Raw genomic sequence first — 25,691 nt, 5'->3', positions numbered from 1 at the left:
TACGGAGAGGTATGAGGCAGTGCTGCCCCATTTCTCCTCCTCTGTTTGATTTGCTCTAGAACCTTTAGCCATTGCCATCCATCATATTCATGGTAATAGGGAGCACAAAATGATGCTCTTGTATTTGTATCTAAGCCCCAGGTTACCATTCCACCTTCTAACCACTGTTAATAAGTTCAGCCTCTTTTCGGGATATAAAATTAGTTGGGGTAAATCAGAAATCTTAGGCAACAAGAAGTATGCCCACATAGGCCTTTTCTCAAATTGGGACTTCCAAGAGCAATCCTCTTGTATGAAATATTTAGGAATACTGATTCCCAAAAATATTCAGGACACCGTAAGCTAAATATAGAATCAATTATTGCCCAAGTGGCTAATGATTTGGGGACCCGGAGTTCGTTAACTCATATTTTCTGGAGTAAAATTAATATACTGAAAATGAATATACTTTTCAGAATTTTGTATGTTCTGAAGGAGTCTCCTTATTTCCATTCCTCCATCTTACTACAAGAAAATCAATACTACTTTCAGAACATTCCTTAAGGGTGCAGGTAAAAAATCTAGACTGGCTCTGAACAAATTAGAGCTCCCCTTATCTCTGGAAGAATTTTGTTTTCCCAACTTGGAAAATTAGCACATCTCCTTTTTGTTCAGCCAAGCATCTTTGTGGCTCTAAGATATGACCACACAGACCACACCTTGGGTTCAGATTGAACAAGAACTTGTATACTCTCTCCCCCTTTCAGGCACTGTGGAATCAAATTATTATAGATGTGATAGCTCCACAACTCTCACAATAATGGCTGTGAGGCAAGCTTGGTCAAACTTGGCTAGAAAATTCGGCTTTCATCCATCCACTCCTCCAGGTAGAGAGAGTCCTATGGATCAATCCTCTCCACATCAAGGTTTGCCACTAATTTTAAGGAGAGTTTGGATAGACAGGAATTTTGACTGTGTCTCAGCTAATTGGCAATGATAAATTTATACCATTTGTATATCTTGTCCTGCTCCAGAGCACAGAAATATCTTCATTTAAAGCATTCATTTACTAATGTATTGGGACCAGATTAGGAGCTCCAGAACTTTTATTATTGTGAAGGAAACTTGCTGGATTTACTCAGGCAGCAGTATCATTTATGATTTTCTACACTTTTAATACTTGATGCATTTTATGCCAGAAGGGGCTGCACTCCAACTTTAGATTATGTAATTCCTTCTATATGGTTTGTAAAACACTTTGGTATTTTTTGGGATGAAAGACAATTTTACCCCTACATAAATGTACAAGCATTAGGACAAATTCACCCCTGATATAAAAACACTAAAGTCAGTGAAGGTCTGAATTTAGTCTATTAGCAGACACACAACTGGTGTACATAACAATGTACAATAAGTTAAATGTTCCAATTCATACAACCTCCTGTCCCAGGAGCTTACATTTTAAAGGCAGAAGTTAATAATTAATATTTTACAATAGACCTACCTTCAATGAGGCAAAAATCAACAGGAAATCTGGCAGGAACTTCATTAACACATGATACAGTATATAATTTATATTAGCTAGAAATGTCATTAATCAAAATTACCTCTTGTAATTAAAAGCATGCAGTGGCATGCAGGCTGGTTAAAACAAACTGTATATGAATATTATACATCAGAAGTCTTACCCTTTGACTGTATTTGTGTAGCTTCCAGCATCAAAAGAGATCTTTCTTACAGCAATGAAATACATTAGTTTGAAACTGAAGAGAAGCTAAAAGTTATTTTTATTAACCACAATAAAAAGAAACAAGAAAGCCTTGTAACTGGGAAAGTGCCTTACCTTGAAAAGTTGAGGAAATGAACATGTCTAGTGAATAAATAGGGCTGCTCGGCAGTGCTTATGTTTTTAATCAAATCCATCTAAAAATATTAAACAAAAATTACAAATAAATCAAAATTACCAAATTAAACCAAGTCATATTTTTGGCAACACTCAAACACTATGCTATATAATAATCATTTAGTTTCTAGACCTACTCACAAAAAAAAAAAAAAACACGTCAGGTGCCTCTATAGTTAGGCTAACACTGCAACTCTAGTGTTTGTTACCATGTAAAATAGAATAGATGCCAGAGCATCATCTGTTTAGCACCAAAGTTACCAAAGTTAACTGAATATTGAGCAGACGCAGGAATCAGCATGCTGTGCCATGAGCTTACACACTTTCAAAAATTAATTTCTACTTTAGAGAAAGGAACAAACCAAAATCCTAACTCTAAACCTACCCAAATCTGGATCTGAATTTTGAAAATTTCCTTTATTTTCAAAATGGATCTAAACTACAACTCCAAAAAGTGAAGTGTTTGAAATCTGCGTAAGAAAAGGTGGATTGAAACCATTACTGTTTTTACATAATGATAACTGCCAGAGTACCATATAGGTACTATATAGGTGGATGTCTGCTCATATAAACAAGCAGACACTTCTCATTTCTTATTTTGTATAGCATATTTAGAGTGTGAATATAATCTATATTTCACATAAATCCCTTTTCGAATGCTGGGGCAAAGGTTTTAGCAAGGGCTTTTAGAATTAAAATAATTTAATTTTGCATTATTAAAGATAAATTAAAACTTTTTCATGTAAAACAGCTGATATGAAAAACTGTGGGAGTGTGTATGTATATATATATAAATTCGCATGTATGCAGACTTCTAGTTTCTGCAGTGTTCTGGAAAATGTCAAGAGCATGAACGTGTTAACTTAAATATATGCAAAAAATTCCGAGCATTCTTGTTATTCTGACTTCTGCTCTCCTCTGATTTTTTAATTGGTCACATTAAAAACTACAAGGCTCATTAGAGAATAAAAGACACTGAACATGACTGCAGTTGAAGAGCACAATAATTATAATGGTACATTTTACAAACTGGGTAGTGGAAACTAATGCATGAAGTGGCAACAATCCATAAAGAAAAATGGCAATGGAAGATGAAGAATTACTCTAAAATTCTGCATTAACTTGTATAAATTCATATATTAAACACAAGCTAAAACAAAATTGAGTGGTCATGAGTTTAGAAGATGGTTTCCCTCTTTGTTATGAAGATTCTTTTTTCTTAAAACTGTATGACATCTTACTTGCCACACACAAAACACAGAAGTCTGGTGTCAACTCTATCGTTTAACAGAGATGAAACCAATAGAGTTCTAATGAGTAATCATGCTAAAACCCAACAGAATTTAATAGAAAATGATTTCTCGACCATAGGTTTATAAACTCCAGAGAAGGGACATTATTCTCTGTTAAGTTACATAGGACAAGTTACATAGGTTTTTCCTAAGATGTCTACTACAACTGCATCCCAATTGTCATGCCAATCCTTGTATATTACATGTAGGAGTTAGAATAAAAGAGCAACTGGATTTTTACAATTTCAGATATACACATGCTCTTTCTCCCTGCCCTCAATAACTAATGTTCCCCAGGACACGTATAGGGAGCAGGGATGCAGCCCTAGGGTTGTTTTATCTATCCTGTTAAGCATGGCCCTCTACTGACGGATTGTCACTGTCATTCTTGTTCCAGCACGTGTGAGATCAAGTCTACTGGCTGCAGTCTACAGAGATTATAAATCCTACGAAACAGAGAGAGAAAAGAGAGACAGCTGAAAGGGAGAAAGAGAAGCTAAGGAAAAGAAGAGGTGGAAGTGCACTCTAATATCCTAATTTCCTACCAATGAAGTCTTAAAGGCATGAATTAGCTGTAAGAATAAGCAGGTAATTAATCTTTGAGGCAATCCTAATGAGTCATGTGAAAATACAGTGACTCACATGGCTAAATATTATATTTATTTTTTCCTTAATAGACCACAAGCTAGACACACATTGCAATTGTCCAGTGCAATTACTGCTAGTAGCGTCTGGATTCCTTGATCCAAATATAAACACATTTCCCTAATAGAGTGCTCAGAGACTAGTTAAAATGCTGTGGCAAAGAATCCAGGCAAATCAATGTAGAGAGCTTGACTAGATCATTCTTGAAAGCACAGAACACTAACATTTTCAAAGAGTTACCATCTCCAGCAAACAAATGTCAGCATGATACATCTGCTGGAAGTATGGTAGATGTACCTACAGAAGACTGTCAGAATATCATGACATAATGATCATCACATTCAGAGACTTATCTCTTATCAAGAAACAAACAAAGTTGCCACCTTTTTTTAAAAAAATAAGCAAATTACAGGAGAAATGAAATGGCCAGAACTACATTGTTTTTAATTATATATTGGTATTTTAACTATATTATTTCACCTGCGTGAACGAGTGGCAAACGGGGAAGTCATTCACTACTGATAAATATTCTCTGCACCATAACATCATGTTGCTTACACAGTACTTGATGAAATACATTAACTATGCATGCAACTCTCTCTTTAAAATATATTATATGACTGTGGTGAGGATGGTTGCATGTCCTATACCAAATATTAATACAGGTGTCTCTCTCTTTCTTACAAGCACAAGTTTGGTAACAACAACTTGATCCACATTTTGCCACCATCACAAGATGGATTTGGAGAATTGCATGCTGATGTTGGCACAGCACCTAACTGCCACGTGCCTAGTAGCAGGAGCTAATTAAAATCAGTCAATTTGTTGAGCTGCAATAATATCCACTCTCACTGGAAAACAGACACAGGATTTTATTTTGACTTAAAGTATATTCATATTTAGAGGATTAAGCTACAGTGGACTAACCAGCAGATGGGGATAAGTCTACAGTGTGTATGTGAATAAACAAACATGCAAAAAAAAAAAACAGCAAGAAATGGAAAGTAGGGCCCAACAGAAATAGTGCTGATTTCAATAAAAGAGAAAGATACAGCAAGGAAAATTACAAAGAGAATCTAAGAGAAAAACTGTTAAGAGGAAAGAAGCATAAATGTGTGATGTTTTGGAGCTCATATGGCCCCAGGATGTCTGTGGCCACTTTTTCCTTGGGCCTCACTCCGATTCTCACTGACTAAGATCTATAGGCCTGCCTTAGCTTGGGAGGAGAGACAAGAGAGAAGAGCAAGGAGAAGGTGATGCTGAATGGAGAAGAGGGATGAGACACTGAGGAGGAAATGAAATTGGGGGAGAGGAAGACTGTGAAGAAAATGGAAAGAGATGTAGTAGATTCAAGTGCAAGCCATCACTGAGAACCTTCCCAGGCCAGAAATAAGTGGGAGGGAGAAACTGAGAAATGAGAGGCAAAAGTCTAGAAGGACAATGATGGAGGACAGAGAAGGAAGGAGAGGAACAGTAGGACATATTGATTCTTAAAGGGGATAAGTACATTAAGGGGCAGACTGGGGAGAGAGGAAGAATTAAGGGAGTGTGTGTTTACTGTGGTAAGAGACATGAGGGTGGGTTCTACTGTCTCTAGAGGGATTCATGTCCTCTCTCTGTATACTGCCATGATATCTCCAGACAGGAATTAGTTTTAACCTGGTTTGTGGAGATAGTTCTGAAGAGCAAATAGTTTTCCTTTGAAATGCACTGGATTGCACTAAATGGTGTATACTATGAAACTAGGTTCCGCTCTACTCTCAATTTTAACTTACTCCATTCAAACACAGGAGTGCAGAGAGAGAGTACGTGTAGAGGTAGAGGGAAGGAAGTCGCATAATACCCCATAATATTTTCAACTAATGCAGTCACTGGCAGCACCGCAATGCTGAAGTGTGGTTGCTGGACAAAAGTGAGTTCCTACTGTTATATAAAATGAATCGTGCTTAAGAAAAAATATGTAAGGTACAAACTACTGACAGGTGTCTGGGGAATTAGCAAACAAAAGCAAGCCAGCCGCAATGGCATATCTACCCTACAAGAACGACTGTGCTAGCACAAGTTCTCTGCTATGATTAGAGATGTCCCTGTTATAAAACAATTTATTATCTGTGTGGACACAACACCCGGTTCTACAAATCTTGGAACAGTGATTTAGCCTAGGTCCTGACCAGCCCTCCCAACACAATGAACGAATCAGGACCTAAATTGAAACAATGTTTATTGACATGATTTCTTGGTTGGGTTCTCAACTTTAATGTTGCTGTAACAGTTTTCTCCACTGTATTTTAAATAGAACTGTCAACTACTCAAGCCCAGATCCAGATATATATATAAACAGCAGCACTATAAGTCACAAACTATTTTTAAAGGAAGGTCTATCTTAAACCTATCAAAGCAAGAAGATCAGAATGAAGGGTAAACTCAAAGTAGACACTTCATCCTCCTCACAGGGAAGTTTCAAGTTACCATCCTTCTCAGGAAGAGAGCTTCAGTTATGATGTGAGAAAACCCATCAGGTCAGGATGGATCAGCATCATTAGTGCTTGAATTTAGGCTGCTGCTGCATTTTCAGCAAAAATTCTCCAGGTGGCATAGTGAAAAGATCACAAGAGAAATGGCATGAATTTAGTGCATGGCATCCAGCCACATCATTGATCAAAAATTAAAATAGGTTGGACTAGAAGATAGTGCATCTTGATTTTCCTCTATCAGCACTGATTAACTTCCTTGCTAAGAGCAGTTGCCTTTTGTTTTTGATTTATAAAAAGCATAATGTTTTGTTCCATGAGAAACAAAATCAATAGATAACCCTGACTGAGGAATTTGTTTGCTCTCCAAGTGGTTTTCTAAACTGCTGTATTTCATCAGAAGTGAATTCAAGTTCAAAATGTAAAAACATTGGGGCTGGCATGACTTTCCAACTGCACAGTGGTGTCAGTTTACAATCTCCACTAATACTAATGCAAACAAGACAGACTCTCTCTCTCACTTTCAGAACGTTTTAGCTTCTTACTGTCTTAATTTCAGTTTTTTCAAAAAGCCTGTAAGGTCAAGTAGATACAGGTATCTCCAGACACTGTTTATCACTTTCATCTGCACTGTACTTCATACTTCATTTTGGTAGAAAATTCACATCTGCTTCATCATCAAAGGAATGTGAATCAATCTTCATTTTCAGCTTTAAGTATCCATATTGCTCTGCACATTTTTCCATGGCACGTTGTCTTTTATAAGCAGTTATTTTTTAAAATAAATTGATTTTAGTATTTTATAGAAGCTGACTATTCAAAAAAGGGGAAGGGAATTATGTAATTTAATACAGTCAGGGAATGTTACTCAAATTCTTGCTCTCATTGGACACATGAAATAGTAAATCAGTACACAAATACAGTCTTGAATCAGAGTCCAAAAAGGGCTAAACAAGGGCTTCATTTAGGCATTGTGCCACCTACTGATGTAAAGAAAGGTTAATTAGGATGATAATAATTATTCATTAATATATAATATGTAGTTCTTGTAATACTAGTTTAAATTAGAACACAAACAGATCAAAAACAGTATGACACTTCTTGGGGTACCCTGGGCTGTGAGGCACCTCACGAATACTTGCCCCTAGGATGAGAAAGTCTTGTCTGTGCCTGCTGTGGATCAGGTCATTGACTCCACTGGCCACGGGTAACAGAAGCATTAACTTCCAGGCCTCTGCAGGCCTTGTGCTCTCTCTCTCTACTGGTTAGCAATAGACACACCAACCGCCGAATCCTCTGAGCCTCCCTGTGGAGTGCCCAGATCCTGTTCCACTGAACAAGAGGTCCTTGGGTCACAGACAGGTACAAATCAATCCATTTATTTCCACAACAGAGGTTGCTTAGAGCCACTTAAATGATACCTGGCTACAGCGGTGCTCTCTCTCTAAATCTCTACAGGCAGAGCAAAGGATGGGCAAACTTCATGGGATGAGGTGGGTTAGAAAAGGCAGTGAAGAAGACACAGCCTTAGTCCCAGCCCAGTACTTTCACCACAAGACCATCCTTCCTCTTGCTGCTAAATAGATCTAAGACTGGCATTGGCTACTACACTTGATTAAAGATAGCGAAAAATTCCAGTCCACACTCCTCTCTCACAAATACAGAAAATATAACAAACACACGTCTCCAGGAGGTCAGACTGCCACTATTCAGCAAAATACAATGTATATATCATAAAAGACATGTAGCCATAAATTAAAATAAAAAGATACACAAGTCACATTCGGGCACATACACAATAGTTAAGCCTGAGTTCTGCAGCAACGTGTCCACCACCATCTGTATTCCCTCAAATTCACTATCGAATAATCTGATAACTTCCTGGGTGGAGAAGATGATATATGTGTTTGTCCACTAAAAAATGTTATTTGCTGTACAAGAAATGAATGCATAATCTTCTCGGTATCTTGCAACATCTTAGTGCGAGTACAGTAGAGAAAAAGATTATGTTAGTTGTAGTCTTCTGTGTGTCAGCCCGTGACAAGTATAATCAGGAAAAGAAAATGACCCTCCATTTTCTTAACAGGGAGATGTATGACAGTATCAAAATAAAAGAGATAACAGGGATGAAAGATGGGACTCTGCCAATAAGATTCTAGGATAAATCTCCCCATCAATCAGTGACAAAAATCCCATGAAACAAAGACTCAGCAAAAGTACCAGGAATACTTGTACCAATGGTTCATCTACTCCAGTATCCCGTATCTGAGACTTATAATGGACAATTATAGAGGAAGTTTCTTTCTAACCTCAAGTGGTTGGCTAATGGACTGTAGCACAATGGCTGATATTTTGTTTTTTCATCACAAAGAACAAGGATATGCTGTGTATCAGAATGATTTATTTAAGGTAAATAAAACAAAAATTCTGGATGTAAAGACAGAGTCCAAGAAAAAAAAAAGCTCAGAGAAAACATAGAAGCAATAAAGACGCTTACAGTTTAAAAAGATGAAGTAGAATAGCCACTTACAGAAGGCTTCCACTGAAAATCTGAAGCATATGTTAAAGGTCCTGAACAGCATTCTTATGCAATATTGAACACTGTGTGAAGAGAAAATGATCTTTTCCTCTAATACTGGTGGGAAAAGTGACATTTACAATGTCTAAAGATGTGTTGTCTACTGCAAGCAGGTGAGATGGTGTATAAGGACTTAAGAAGTGGTTAAAAAGTATGCAACAAAAACAAAACTTTCTAGGTGAAAGTTATATTTCATTTAAGAAACTGAATGGAAGGAAAAAATCCCCTGGATTTCCAGCTTGTCTATAACAGCTTTCCACTTGTCATTTTCATGACACAAGGAACTATGAATTAAGAAACAAATTTCTGAGTACTGTTCATACAACTGGAACTGACCCTGGGAGCAGCAGTGTGTAGTTTTATTGCTAGAGGCAAGAACCTCAAAGATATAGGCCCCTAACTCTCATTGAAATCAATGGGATTTTGGCACCTCTGAGGATCTGACCCACGGTCAGCAAAGAAAATGCTCACCAGACTGGGAAGACATATTTGCCAATGTGCCATTTTTCAGGAAAAAAGGCCCAATCTTCCCGTAAAGACAGTAACGGGGTTTGCTTCATCTCAGAGGATATCAGTAAACAAGATGGATCATTGTTTACATTATGCAAGGACTGCTTCAGCTGTAACTATGGAAGTGGTCAACTACCCGCTTGTCCCCCTTCGCCACAGAAACAAGGAGAGCCAAATCTAAAGGGTCCCCTCTGTGCACAGATCTGGGAAGGTGGTAATGGTGGGAAAAATACTATTCCAGAAATTGTTACTTCTAATCTCTCTATTTTCTCCTCAGTTGAAGGTTGCCTATGTACATGAAACTGGGGGAATGATCTGGCCTCACAGGTTTTGGCATAATTTGTATTAATACTTAGTGATAAATAATCTGCTGTAATACATATTTATAGATGCCAATCATCATGTGGAAATGTATTTACTACCACACTACCATATCTACCATATAATAAAGAGATGTCATAGAATATTAGAGTTGGAAGGGACCTCAGGAGGTCATCTAGTCCAACCCACTGCTCAAAGCAGGACTAACCTCAGCTATATCATCCCAGCCAGGGCTTTGTCAAGCCTCAACTTAAAAGATGGAGATTCCACCACCTCCCTAGGTAACCTATTCCAGTGCTTCACCACCCTCCTAGTGAAAAACTTTTTCCTAATGTCCAGCCTAGACCTCCCCAACTGCAACTTGAGACCGTTGCTCCTTGTTCTGTCATCTGCCACCACCGAGAACAGCCTAGCCCCATCCTCCCTGGAACCCCCTTTCAGGTAGTTAAAGGCTGCTATCAAATCCCCCCTCATTCTTCTCTTTTGCAGACTAAACAAGCCCAGTTTCCTTCGCCTCTCCTCATAAGTCCTGTGCTCCAGCCCCCTAATCATTTTTGTTGCCCTCCGCTGGACTCTCTCCAACTTGTCTACATCCTTTTTGTAGTGGGGGGCCCAAAACTGGACACAATCTCCAAATGCGGCCTTACCAATGCCGAATAGAGGGGAATAATCACTTCCCGCGACCTGCTGGCAATGCTCCTCCTAATGCAGCCCAATATGCTATTAGCCTTCTTGACAACCAGGGCACACTGCTGACTCATATCCAGCTTTTTATCCACTGTTACCCCCAGATCCTTTTCTGCAGAACTGCTGCCTAGCTCATCGGTCCCCAGTCTATAGCTGGGCATGGGATTCTTCCTTCCTAAGTGGAGGACTCTGCACTTTTCTTTGTTGAACCTCATTAGATTTCTTTTGGCCCAATCCTCCAGTTTGTTTAGGTCCTTCTGTATCCTATCCCTACCTTCCAGGGTATCTACCACTCCCCTCAGCTTAGTGTCATCCGCAAACTTGCTGAGGGTGCAATCTACCCCATCCTCCAGATCATTAATGAAGATGTTGAACAAAACGGGCCCCAAGACCGACCCCTGGGGCACTCCACTTGTAACTGGTTGCCAGCTAGTCGTGGAGCCACTGATTACTACTCGTTGAGCCCTATGCTCTAGCCCGTTCTCTATCCATTTTATAGTCCATTCATCCAACCCATACTTCCTTAACTTGCTGATAAGAATACTGTGAGAGACAGTATCAAAAGCTTTGCTAAAGTCAAGGTATATCACATCCACCGCCTTCCCTACATCCACAGAGCCAGTCACCTCATCATAGAAAGCAATCAGGTTGGTCAGGCATGACTTTCCCTTGGTGAATCCATGTTGACTGTTCCTGATCACCTTCCTCTCTTCCAAGTGCCTTAAAATGGATTCCTTAAGGACCTGCTCCATGATTTTTCCAGGGATTGAAGTGAGGCTGACGGGTCTGTGGTTCCATGGATCCTCTTTCCTCCCTTTTTTGAAGATGGGCACTATATTTGCTTTTTTCCAGTCCTCAGGGACCTCCCCGTTGCCACGAGCTTTCAAAGATAATAGCCAATGGCTCTGAAATCACCTCAGCCAACTCCCTCAGCACGCTCAGGTGCACTGCGTCCGGCCCCATGGACTTGTGTATGTCCAATCCTTCTAAATAGTCTTGGACCTGTTCCTTCAGCACTGTCATGTTGAACAATATTCCCTGTCTTTCATAATTTTAAAATGGAATAAACACAGAACATCTAAATGAGCATAAACAACTTACCTGTTCATTTTTGGTCAGTCTGGTTTTGTTATGAATGTCTGATGTCACCAGGTTGAAGCCATGTTTCTCTGACAAGATTCTCAAAAGCAAAACCACAGTTCGACTTCCACACTTTCCAACTCTGTTGTATACCACTTGGCTAGGGAAAGGAAGTACCTAAATAAAGATTGAAAAGAAAGGCAGTGAACATACTGGTTTGTCCTCAGAGCCACAGAATAAATTTGCTGTGACTCAAGAGATAGAGATTTCCTGAATACCACACACCTCTATGTCTAGGTCAGGAGTGATCCATTCCACTAGCAAGCTCCATTCTTTAGAATACTAACCTGAGGCTCAACAGCTCAGAAAATGGTGATGGGATACAGAGACAAACCCCACTAGGTTCCACAGTAAGATTCTAGCACAGGCCAGTCGTGACACAGATCTATCACTGCTTGATGGCTTCAATTTAAATGAGTCTCTGGGCTTAAGCTTGTTGCTTGTGCCCATATCACAAAACACATTATTATAATTAGCACTCCGGCTGACTGTCTCATTAAAGAGAACACAGGCTGAATGGTCATGGAAAATACACTACTTCTGAAGTTGGTCCCTTTTGGTCAGCACTGACATACTTCAAAGGGCAGTGTGAGGGAAAATTGTGCTGTAACTGTTTGATGGATAACGGCCTTCAGATGACGGAACTATTAATCTGGCACCTTTCACCAGCACTAAAATTCATTAACCATTTTTTAAAATTAAGAGAATAAATCGTCTAGAGACATTATGCATGAATCATATCTTGAAGGCCAAGTTAAAAATAAGAGTTCAGTTGGTTCCAATTCATAAATGGACTACTTGACCCACCGCACAACACTGTTTATAAACTGACATCTCTCTAAAGCTGTAGATAGTGGATAACTCCAATGAATTTAAGTGTCTGCTAATTAGGTGGGTCAACGAACTGACCTCATTGACAACCCCAATAATCAACCACCAGACTCCTTCTTCTGTTGTACAGTTTGAGTACACCCTTCTTTTGACTAACTTGATCCCACAGTAATTACTCAGACAGAATTGTCCAACCACATTTTAACGCTAGTTGAATACTGACTTTAATGCAGCCTTTGATGGAAAGATCATGTGGTAATAAGTGTTGTTTGCTTGTTGGTGGCTTTAGTAAATCACATATTTCATTTTTGTCAGTTTAATTTTTAATGTTTTGAATTATTTTTGGCCATATATTATTCCAGAGTTGTATAATATAAAATGGATTTAAGTATGGATTCAAAGCAGTCAAGGATATCATGAGATACAGATAGCTAAGGAAGAACATTTCAAATCCAAGTCATTGAGGATAGACAATAATTTGGAAATCCTAAATGGCAAGGATAAAGGAGGTATGGTAATAAAAAGCTCATTTTTAAAGGTCTGTAGGAGGGCAAAAAGAGAAAAGATACAGCAAAATCAGGAAAGCCACCATTACAATGAACAAAGCGAGAAACCATGGCAAGAACCATAATTTTGGCTACAGATCAGGTCAAATGGTGTTGAAATTTTGAAATACTGAATTGCTGAAATAGTAGCTACAGTGGGGCAGGGCTGCTCTGCTGGGTTGGTTGGCGGGGCATGGAATTCACCTCCCCAACCATTCTGTGCTTCACCAACATAGAGCCTGACTATTGAGCCTTTGTGTGGACAGAGGGGATTCCACCCTCAGTGACTCATTTGGAGAGAAGTAGTAAGGGAAGGAATTAGTTGATGAATTTCTCAATTAATAGTAAGACAAGCGAGACAGTCTGCTCTTAGGATACACTTTAGTTCCTTAAACAAAATCATTTTGTATTTTACATAAATATCTGCAGCAAGCTCTTTCCCAGTATTCACATCTATACTAGTGCAGCTGTCCAAGGAAAGAAAACATACTGGATATCATTTAACTAGCCAACTTTATGGACTATTGCTTTTGCCAACAACAAAATGAAGTAAAATAACACTGGCCTAAAGCTGGTTCTGGACTGTAAATCTTGTAAGTAGTATACATCCTGCCATTAATGTCTTTTTCATTCAAAAACCATCAGAGTCTTAATCATTTGTTTGATTTCAATTATACTTTACTGTGAGCCAAAAAATACAGCACAGTTTTCTTCCTGCTGTCTGCACTTCCCTCATGCTAGTCAAGGTAGAAATCTCCATTTTTACATCACAAAGAAACAGTTTTCATTGCTAGGAGTATCTGGCAGAACTAGTTTTGTATTTATTTAGCAGTTCTGATTTCCACACCATGTTGAGAACAAGTTCATTTCTTCTCCTTTCACAGCCTTTCATAAAGTGTATGCTCATTTTGCCTACTCTCTTTTAACAAGCCTTCCAGTTTCCAACCCTGCTCAGCTGCCCTTTGGCAATTCCTTAATGGCCGTAAAGGCAAAAATCAATAAAGCCTCTTTGCTTGCCTCTACTATTTCTATTGTGCCTCTCTTATCAGAGATCTAATGCATTACCTCCAACCTGCATCTCACTTCCATCGGAGTTCCAAGTGTCTCTTTGAACTTGGAGCCTCAAAGAACAGTGCAACATACCTTTATTCTCTGAGCTATGACAGATGTCCTATGGCCGCCTGAGAGTTCTCTTGACTCAGCCAGCTGTCAAAGCACACTTGTGAGAAATAGCATTATACTATACTATACAGGTGTGCATGCTGCAGCACTGTCCCACTCATCTTATGAGAAAAGGAGGCCTAGCAGAACTGATGAGAAACTCTGTTCTCTCTCTCCTATGGTCAGAGAATTTTGGTGTTACAACCACATACATTTCTAACTTGTCAAAAACCAAATATTTATTAAGGAAAACTAAAAAAAGAGCAATAGGATAAAACACACAAAGTCTCAAAGATTTTAATGGAGCGTCACCAGTGATGACTGACATTGTCAAGTCTCTTTATAGAGCTAGAGGAAAGGAGAGCTATTCTGTATAAGAGACAGATCCTAGTGCGACAACTGCTCTTAAACCGTACCCATGAAACCTGGGAAGTGCAAAACCTGAGGGGTATTCATCAACGTCTTATACATAGATTGTAAACACTTGGGGGCAGGGACTATCTTTATATTCTGTGTTTACACAGTGCCTCGCACAATAGGGCCCTGGTCTGGAACTAGGCCTTCAAGGCTCTACAATAATACAAATAATCAACAACAATAAACCAGATGCAGACTTGGTGCATGCCTGTGTGGTTTGCGCACACTGTCCTTTCAGCTAAGACCAACTCTGAGCTATACCTTGATGTGAGCCAAACAACTGCTATGTAACTATGCAAGACCAGTCTCATTCAGTGATCTGATGACTGGAGCAAAAAGTCGAAAGGCAGATTGCACTTATTCTCCACAGTGCCAGCTCACACCGCCAGGGGAGTCACCGTTTCATCTGCTGTGGGGGTTATTGGGTCTGCTGCTAAACTTGTCTTTTAAAAGTATTTTTCCATTATATCATGCTTCTGTAATGGCTTCTGTTAGGAGACCGATATTGAGAGACAAATGTTCCAATGTAACCTGCTGCAAATTGGTGTGTCTGCGCTAGAGTAGTTACTGCTTGGGAGGTTGAACTATGCCAGAGTCAAATTAGGTGGACAGAGTGCTGCTATATTCCATTTCAAGTACACATCTAATTTATTAGATTAGCAGTTTCAGGCCAATGAGTTGAGCCCTATGTCTCATTTAGAAAAAGTACCTTAGGCACTCACTCAAGGAAAAGCTTGTTTTTTTTAATCACACACACACAAAAAAAGACTAGTAAAATGCTTCAAAATACAGGACTAGATCCTTGACTCTAGCCAAGATGTGCCCAGCATAGGAATGAGACAGAGGGTTGGGGGAAGGTATCTGCTTTCCCAGTCCTGTGGTCTGTATAGCCTTTGATGTCTCAGTGTTCTGCCAGCTGCAGATTGCTAGAAAAAGCAGTGGAGGACAAAGATTTGGCCCAGATTAATTATTTATAGGCATTTGTATGGCACTCATCAATGTAGTATCCAAGCACCTAATAGTTGATCCTAGTCAGACAAGCAGATTGATTCTTCTAATTGCAAGAAACTCTCCAGATTACATTCAGAGGAAATTGTCTTTTGTTCTTAACCACTTTGTAAATTTGACCAAAAAGTGAAAGGAGAAACCCAATGATACATACTTGTAAACATACTATTGATGGTAATTCACTGTCAAGAGTGATAAATATAAATTAGGACTACACTCTTTAAATGCTATCCTCCCAACATTACACTCATTCTTGGCAGTAAAGTTTAATGTTGATTAATATCTGGGGGCCTTCATTATTACTTCTGAACCATGAAATTCTAGCACCATCCAAAATATCTGCGGTAGCTGGGAAGTGTTTCGTTATTACCTGGGGAAGGTCTATTATTCCAGACACATTACAAGTTTTTTTTAGAAAATAAACATGGGACTTTCTAGACTGTTATAGAGGCTAGCCAAACACAAGGTCTACACAATATCATAACATATTTCCATTTGAAGCCTAGACACCTACGAATTCATTATCAATCTTTCCTACAAAATTATTACTTTGTTTAAGCAGAGAATTCCTGCATTTACAGCTGTAGAACTCCGCAGGTGATGGATGTCATGTCTGGTAGTAATAGTGCTCCAAAGCCTTTCCAAAACAACTGTCAATGATGGGTAATGACAAACACATTTTATGATATTGAATAACGCTATACATCGGGATCTATGATAGGGAGGTAAAAATGTTGTTAGTAGATCACAGGACCATAAAACGTTCTCTGATTTCAAGACTCAAGTGAGTGATGTTCTGGATTTGTTCATTTTCATTCCATTTAATGTACAATGTACAACAAAGCTTATGGTATACCCTGATAATGTACTCCTAGGGTATGTCTGGACTTTGATCAGGGGGTGTAATTCTCAGCTCGAGGAGCCGTACACTAGCACTAATCGAGCTAGTACACTAAAAATAGAGGGTAGCTGCAGCAATGTGTGCAGCCGGAGGGGCTAGCCACCCTGGGTACATAGCCATCCGAGACTATAAGCAACTCGGGTGTCTAGGCCCTCCCGCTGCCACAGCTATACTCTATGTTTAGTGGGCTAGCTCAATCAGAGCTAGCACAGGAATTACACCCTTAGCTAGAAGTATAGACAGACCCTTACTTCGTCATGCTCTGTGGAAAAGAAGCTTGTCATACTACATGGGGACAAATACAGCCTTCTCCTTTACAGCCACAGAGGGCTCCTTTGCAGGAGGACTGGTGCAGTTATGCTACAAAAGGTGTCCTGGATGCTTGATGGCCACACAAAGGAGGGACACCCCCTTCTCCACATGTCATGAAGCCCAGCTCTGCCAGAGCCCTCTACATTACAGGGGTGTGAAATGGGCGATCAGTGGCTAAAAGTCTCATATTCCATTCTTGCCCCCAGAGGGAGACAGGTGAGGAATTTAGGGGATCATGACCCAGGCACTTTGCTGAAGTAATACCCATGGAGCAACTCTATGGCTTTCAGGTGGCGAGCAGATGCATGAGTGGAAGAGGAATCATCTTTACCTGGTTTGGGAACTTCAGCCAGGCACTATATGTGGGCCATAGTGAAGTCTTTATTTTCACAGGCTAAGCAGAAATGCACTTCGCAATGCGATGAAAAAATGAGAGTTTTACATTCTACATGTGTGCATCACAATAAGCAGAGTTTCACTGTATGTAGACAACTATAGTTCCAGCTAAATCCCCCAACTTGATTATCTATACCTTTGGATGAATTTTAATGGCATCATACTTTAAAAACCAAACCACACATATGTATATTCTCCCCCCAGAGTTCCATGTTTGAACAGTTTTACCAGCTGAAGGAAAGTAGAAGTGCTGCCCAGTTGGCAGGTTCACTCTCACTCTCCCACACACACACCTACCTCTCCTGCTGCTCAATATACAATGATAGTCACCACAAGCCAAATACAAGAAAACCAAGTATATTTGGTAACCTGGAAGGTGGTCAGGTGATGATAGAGAAATCCAACATATACAGCTATTATTTTCAGAGGCTTGTTTAGATCACAGGCAATCAAAATTAAAATGTTTTAAGTAACAGTCATTCCATATATGTGTAATTGTACAAGAACGGAGGGTAAACGCTGGAGTTTTTAAAAGCTCAGTTTATAATAGACTATGTAAATTTAACAAACTTTATTTACAACATTTGCAGCACATGGACAACTTTATCCTATGTATTTAATGCCCCAGCAGTACATTATTATTATTAATTTGTTTATTTGTATTACTGTCCTATCTATGAGCACTATTCATGGACCAGGAACCCATTTTGCTAGGCATTGTACCTCAGATGCTGTAAAGGATCTATATCTTCCAATGCAGCTTACATGCAGACATCTGCATAGTGATTATCTTAAAGATGCTCTACCTCTCTGTTTTCTGGATTGTCACAGGAAGCCCTAAATTCCCTCTCCCTTATAAACAGAACTAAGGTTCCTGACAGAAGCATTTCACTATCACACAGATCCATTCCTGGCAGGGATTGAAACTTTTCAGAACAGTAGCTTTAGTTTAGCCTTCCCACCATCACAACAAAAAACAACCCAAAAAGGTAGAAGATAGGAGATGAAGGAGGCACCAACAGAGAAACAAACCTAAGCAGAATTCCCTGGAGACCTCAGTGGAAACAAGACCATATTTGGACATTTATATTGTGGTTGTGATGATCTGGTTATACTTTACAAGACAGTGACTGTAGTTACAATACAGACGGACTCTTGCAGTTAGCCCTTTGGTTACAAGACTAGGTACATGTAACACCACACATTAACACCTGAATAATTTTAATACAGCATATTAAGTGCTGGTTCAAACCAATAAGCAATTAAAATGTATAACTCACTTTCAAATTATAGGAATTCGTGATAATTAGTTATCAAAAAGCATAACCCAGAGTGTAATTTCACAGTATCTACAGTGGCCCCCTCAAAGAGATAGCCTTAGCTGCTAAAAGTTATTTGTCAGTATAAACACCCCACCCCTTTTTTTGAGGGTTAAAAATGATTGAAGGTGATAAAAATGATTTGAAGCAAAAATCCAGATAAAGACAGAGTGAGTTCATTCCACTGTGAGAATGCACTAAGTGGGAAGATGGTCCAGTGACTCAGTAGGTTTACAAGATGAGTTTCAACAATAGTGCCATTTCTCTGACATCTTGACAGCATCCAGACTCCAGTCTCAACAGCAGGTTCATCTTCAGTGAATTTTGCATCATTTTTCAGAAAGGTTGGCCAAGTAACTTATAGTATCAACACATCAGATAAACACATATAGGTCTAAATCATTTCACATTTACTGTATTAGTAAAAATACTATTTAACCACATAACACAGTCTTGCAGAACTGCCAAAATTTACCAGCCCAGGCACAAAACTACTAGCCCACACACAACAAGGGCCTGAGTCCACACAGTATATGGGCAACCAACCCTCTTTGGTGGCTGCATTACTTTATTGATGAGAGGTTCTAGAAGTTGATTGATGGGAATTGGTTCCTTTTTCTTTGACAGCGCTCAGATAGGGTCACATAAGGCTCTATATTGACAAGGCAAACAGTGAGATGTTTCTAATGGCTATGCCAACAATATGTTGATGACATTCTGAATCAATTCTGAATCAAGTAAAATCTTACCAGTAAAATCTCTCTACCTTCTTGGTGTCTGCTTGAAACAGGTCATGAATTAAAGTGATTTAGTTAAAGAATTAAGGAGATGACAAGAGCTGCATCTGCTATCTCTTCTTCAAGCTGGTTTGCAACCTAGGGGTTTGTTCTGGATCCTCATCTGCACCTGGAATCCCATAGAGAAGCTGTGGCCCAAAGTGGTTTTCTTCTCCAATTTGCACTTAGCAAGGCATTCACATGTCTCTGTTATGCTGGAATGTATTTAAAGGCTTCCTTCAGGCATTTCTTTGATTTCTAGGTAATTAGAGACCTTGTTTAAGCTGAGGAGAGTGCTAGCCACACTTCAGTCAGGCCAAACAGAAGGAGAAATTAAGCTCTTTATGGAGTATGATAGTTGGATATAATGGAAGCCATTGCTCAAGGCGCTAGGCTGCATGCAAGGCCAATCAGAAGCTAAGCTACATGGACTGAGTAGTTTCCCTGTGGACTGATCACAAATGCAGGGGCTGCGGGATTGATTCGTTGCAGTTGTGTGTGCATGAGAAGCTGAAAGCAACCAAACAGCCAAGAGAATGTCAGCAGACAGTGAAAGAAGCATCTCTTAGGTGTATTCCACCAAGAATCTCTGTACAATATTGACAGTTGGATGTGTTAGAAAAGCAGTTTTGATGCTGAGTAGAGGCATTCGATATGAGGAGACTCTTCATTGATGTCTCCATTTGTTCAAGGGGATCCATTTGGAAGGAATAAGATAAGTTAAGAATTTCGGCATCAGACTTTCGATGGAAAGCCACATGTTAAGATGTGATATGAAAAGAGATTAAGCTGCGCAACTTATCCTGTAAAAAGTTTGCACCAGCATTACATGCCTGGTAAGCACGATCTCAATTACTGTTATTCCCTCAAAGCAAGGCTTCTATGTTACCCGTAACTTACTCAAACATAGAGGCATATTTGCTCACTGGTTTGAGAAAATGTGATTCATCCATATTGGCTGCCTGAAAAGCGGTGGATTGATTTTAAGCAGAGTAACCTAACTTTTTAATACATTTACTGGCATAATATCTAGCTATGCTGGAGAGCTCTCTGTAAGCCTTGTTCTGGTGAGTATTGGACACCACACAATATTTAATAATCCAACTTTGGGTAAGTGATTTTGGATTTGATGTGGTGGGGCTTAGGCTACAAAACTAAATCTGCCTCAGTTCATTCCCCCCCTCACTTTTAAGAGAAACTATCACTTATTCCAAAGGTATTGGCCATGGCTGACCCTGTATTTTTTTGAGCCATATTGTCAGCTCATGTTAGGATGTCAATGAAGCTATGCCACAAGGATCTGGTCCATTATCTCCATCCCTTTTTCTTTTTCGTTTCTCCTTTATTTTAAGTCCACTTGACTGGTCTTATCTGTTAAATTTTTAGAAGGTGATCTTTTAATGTTTTCAACACTGTCTCAGTTATGACCTTCAGAGCTGCAGGCACATTGTCAGTGCACTTTTAAGTCAATTATTGCACACAACGAAGGAGGATTTATGGACATAATTGGATTATTATTTTATTTGCAAAAAATTTCAGACAATCTCAGCCAATGGAAACTCATTACTTACATTTTTCAAGAGTTTTGTTTTTAGCATCTCTGTGTTTTAGTTCCATGTACTTGGCTTGCTGTAATTGAGAACTGTAGGCACAGTGCCTGAATATATAATGAACTCAAATCTAATACACTAATACCTCCAAGGAACACCTACGTGGACAAAGGAGCAGTGCTGGTTATTTAATAAAATGGTGGAACTCTTCTGGCTGAGTCAGTAGTGAACTAGAACCTGAATGGAGCCAGATTCTCCTCTCAGTTACACTGACATAAATCCAGACTAACTTCATTTATTTCAATTGTGTTCCAAATTTGGACCATAGGGGCTATTGTGCTGCTGGAGGTGCCATCTTCTAGATGAGTTACTGAAAGAGGCTATGACTATTTAATATTAAAATTTCTCATGGTACTTTTTGCAAGTGAAAATATATTAATCCTGATGTGCTGGCCAAATTCCAACTTCACTTCTATCTACTATATAAATCCCTATTGCTGTTCCAATAGGGAGAAACTATTCTTCATTTCCCCTTCTAAAATCATGTAATGCGGTTAATGAAGAATGGCTGAAGTTTCACAGAAAGGCTACATTTCAGCGGTATTGTAAAACAATCTATTAATACTTATGCTCACTGAATCCTCTTCTCCTCCACCTTGGTTATTCAGACTCATCTTTCATCTTGATTACCTGCATTCTTACTTCTCTTTGAAGCCTTTGATGCTTCTTCCTGAGGGAAATTCTACCCTGTTGGCAAAATACTGTTTCTCCACTGTCTTGTGGGCAGGAGTGCAGTGGTTCCATGATGGCCCATTAATAGACAACTCTACTTTGCTCGATCCTACATTCTGTAACATATCTAAAAGATTGGTGGAAAAGAGGGAAACATCTCATACTTCCTCTAAAGTGATTTGGAGCTTTTCAGCTGCCTTTTTTAGTAATTCCTGAAATTGCCAGGCAGAAAAGGGGATGCAGATGTAATTGCCTCATCTGGGTATGACGACAAGGCCCCTGATGGAGCAGTGGTTCAAGAGCTTCCCCTCCTGTTCCTCTTCCTATTTTGCCTCATGAGGAAGTTCTATTTCCTCTATACAAGGAAAGGTGTGTTGCGAAACCCTTCTGGAACATGTCAATTTGACACAACAGAGGTATGCCACTAGGACCAATGGAAGGGGTCAAAGGGTGGTTGGGGTGGTTCCCAAGGGTTGGGGACCAACGTTTGTGTGTAGCATAATCTGCTCACTGAGATCTCGATGGACACCCTCTCCAGACTGAGCTGGCACAACAGTGGGAGAGGTGACATTCCTTCACCAATATTTGAGTCCTCAGATGTAAAGGTGGGATTGTGTTCCACGGGTGGTGCCAATGGCACCAGAGGCTTAGTATCTCTGCTAACAGAAGTTATTGGAGAGTGAGTTTCTGTATACACTGACAATACCTTCGGTTTAGTGAGACCTTGACTTGTAGATGGTCTAGAAGTAGGACTTCCCCTCGCCTGACACTCCTGGATAGATGTAGTCATAATTTCTCTAAAGATGATAGGGTCCAAAAGGATGGGTGACTCAGGATCCTGCATCACAAAGATGTCTTGTTGAGTAATATATTTGTCCTTTACTGAGGGGGAATAAGGGTTCCTTTCTGACTACACTGTTGGAATCAGTTTAGCAATAGGTCTTGGTGCTGAGGACTCCTTAGTCAAACATCCTGGTACAGTAGGTTCTGGATGCAGCCAATGCTTTTCCTTCAACAGTGTCTTGGACAGTACTGGTGCAACCGATGGTGCAAGTTTCTCAACAGGCTTGCTTTTCAAAGGTGGGAGTTTGGTACCATGCTCTGAAAATGGCTGTTGTGGTATCGCAAAGCAAAGTCCCTGTGCACTTATAAGAGGAGATTTCTTTCTCAGAAGAAGGTTCAGATGGATGGAAATTTATCCCTCCTCTTGTGAGTGAATTTTCCCTCGTGATTTTGCTTGCAGAAGGTAAAGGAGTTACTCCTACCCCTCTCAGAAGCAGTAATGGAGGCCGTGGAGCACTCCGTGACTCCTCAGCCCAATGTAGTGTGTCTATAGGGGGGGTGGGTCTTCTGAGCCTAGCTCAGATGGAGGCCTCACTGCTCGGTCGACAAGGAACCTCCACAGTTCCTCATGGGCTTTTGGGGAAAAGGACTAGCAAACTGAGCACCTGGAGGGAACGACAGCTTCTTCAAGGCCACAGAGGCACCAGACATGGTCATTGCAGACCAGGAAGGTTTGGTGGCAAGAGGCACGGTTTTGAAAACCTGGGTTCTGGGGCATAATCGACTAGAAGAGAATGGATTGGGGGGAATACTCCTAAATTTAACAAAACTAAATAACTATAAAAACTATTATGCTAACTAAGCAAACTGACTATTATTTACATACAAATCCATGAAAGAAGCAAGTATGGGACACTGGAGTATTCCTTCTCAATCGTGGGCGATAGAAAGGAACAAGAGAGATTGTCAGTCTGTGCTGCCGTTTATGCACTTAGTCTGTTGCATGGGGGGGGCAGGGGACTGTGCAGGCACAGACCAATGGACACTACTAGCAAAAATCTTCCAGTGTCAGATAATTGAGCAAGTGTACACTCCCAATGGAATACATTCAAAGAACTCAGCATCATCACTATCAAGGCTCTGCACAACTCTGATCATACACATGACATCTCTAAGTTGTTATTCTTCACCTGCATCTTACAGTATCGCCAAGTCAAAAGTTCAAAAGTCAGGTCAGCAAGCATCAGGAACTTAAACATTTTTTTTTTTTAAATAATACATTTTGGATTCTTATTTACCTTCTGGTTTCTGAGCCTTTAGCATACATTCATTTCTTGTTTTAAATCTTTTCTCTGCAACCATAAGAACTAAAAACTATTACATATCAGCTGAGATTCTCATGCAATCACTTAATTCTAACAGCCGAGGCTGTAGGAACAACACCAAACAACATGAAACTGGTGATAGAAATCACAGGAGTTGGCAACGCTCACCTTACACTCCACTAATGCAGCTCATGTTGCTACTCCCACAAGTGACCCTGAACCTTTTTTTGTGGCCTATGCCACAAACATGCTCCAGGATAAAAGATTCTCTACAAAGTTAAATGTATACAGAATAGGCCTTAATTAGCTCTGACATTTGGATAATCAAGGTGGTACTGCTTTATTGTGTTTTACATGGCATTTTGTGAAGTTACATATTACTGATGCTCTTTTGTAGGTATGGCAGTAGCTATCCAAATGAATCTCCTTTACTGGATACAGACATGCATTGTCATATTTTATTACAATTGATGAATGATTTAAGAAAAAACAGAGGGAAACAGAAAAAGTAATCTGAAGAAAACATTTCTACAACATTTGAATATGTGCAAGAGAGCTTAGCAGGTGAATAGGAATAGACTAATTATATCATGCAGGGGTTATACCTTAAGGTTCATTGTTGATACAGCTACCAAGCTTTAACAATAACAATGTGATATATTGGATAATTATTTATATACAGTATACAATGAAACAAAGAAAGCCCGAATGTTTCATAATGGCCTTTGATAATGTAATACCATTAACGTATTACTTGTTATACATAAGTTCTTCCAGGCATGGACCATCTCTAACAATATATTTGCACAGTGGGCACACAATCCAGATTGGGTCTGTTGGTACTATCAGAATACAAATAATAAGTATGAAGTCTTTTGAGCAAAACCAAACAAACATTTAATAATCTGTGAAAGATTTCACATCAAAAACCAAATTGTCTTCACTAGGAGTTACTGATGTTCTCGTCGATAGAAACTGCCCTACTGCAAAATACTCCTATGGATAAGACTCTCTGTCTTAAAGGCAATAACTTCTCAGAGTTAATAAAGAAGAGTTAATAAATTATTGTTCGAGTCTTCTGATGTATGTCAGTATATGCATTATTGCCCAAAGATTTATCTATTGATGGCAGTTGTCTGGTTTTAATTTAGAAGTCTTTTTGTACTTTCCCCACCACTATCATTCAATTACCTATGCAGTGATATCCTGTATTGCATGTTACTCAGGATGCATGCAAAAAAAGCCCAATCCTTCATCTTCACTATTTCAGGGAAGAATGGAATAAAATAAAATTTCCTGTCTAGAAGATTCTTCTATCTACAAAAAACAAACAAAAAAATAAATAAATAAAAGCTCAACTAACAAAACATAATTCTCTAGTAGCTATTTCAGACTTTCAGATTACCTACACTAGAGTTAGTCCATGTTCACTTATTTATCATTGGATAAAATAATTGGATACGTAGAGTGACACACATATGGCTACATCTGAGTGATGAAAAAATAAGCTCGTGAGGTTTCTCCCCAGCAGTGGGCTCACAAGTATTACAGTACTCTATCATTCAACAGATAAAAGTACAATAGGACTCTACCTCATTTTTATATTGTGGTTAACTATCAGCCAGAATGATGAGTTTTTTCCTGAAATACTGTAATTTATGGGTAACAAAAAGATAATTTAAAAGGTTCTTGTACACGTGTATGTAAACAGCACAAAATATCATACACAATCACAATTTCTTAGATTTCAGCAGTTAATTTAGATATTTTTTGTCAAAATCTTTTGGGAGGATGGAGATTACAATCAACTTTTGTACCATCTTTCTAACATACGGCACTTTCAGATATTCCATTTATTCAATCTACTGCTTATCAAACTTCACAAGCTCATTTTTCTTGTCTCCTAGATGTACACCAGTACTTTGAAATGTGAAGGATGGTTTTGTGGTTAAGGCACTGGATTGGGTTCAGAAGACCTGTTTAGTTTCAGGCTGTGTTACAGGCTCTCTATATGACCTTGGGCAAGCCACTTACTATCTGTGCCTCAGTTCTCCACTGATAACAATGAGATTATAATATTTCCCCACGTAATGGAGTGTTTGTGAGGAT

At 39.3% G+C, this 25,691-nt stretch overlaps 1 protein-coding gene across 2 annotated transcripts in view; it reads right to left on the bottom strand.

The window, feature by feature from the left end:
* The window catches only part of UST (uronyl 2-sulfotransferase), a 261,999-nt gene that overhangs the window by 123,046 nt on the left and 113,262 nt on the right, over positions 1 to 25,691 (bottom strand). For both annotated transcript variants that reach the window (XR_010918659.1, XM_067542379.1), the window contains exons 3-4: positions 11,488 to 11,643; positions 1,823 to 1,902 (exon numbers count right to left, since the gene is read on the bottom strand). Coding sequence is in view for 1 of the 2 variants with exons in the window: in XM_067542379.1 (XP_067398480.1) it covers positions 1,823 to 1,902; positions 11,488 to 11,643 (236 nt within the window). In the remaining variant the exon portion in view is untranslated. The remainder of the gene's footprint in view (positions 1 to 1,822; positions 1,903 to 11,487; positions 11,644 to 25,691) is intronic.

The sequence above is a fragment of the Emydura macquarii genome, unplaced genomic scaffold (assembly GCF_026122565.2).
Source record: "Emydura macquarii macquarii isolate MOO-44397 ecotype Brisbane River unplaced genomic scaffold, CSIRO-AGI_Emac_v2 contig_705, whole genome shotgun sequence".
Taxonomy (NCBI): Eukaryota; Metazoa; Chordata; order Testudines; family Chelidae; genus Emydura; species Emydura macquarii.
Note: the sequence above shows the minus strand (reverse complement) of the source record. Positions and strands in the feature narration are given on the sequence as shown.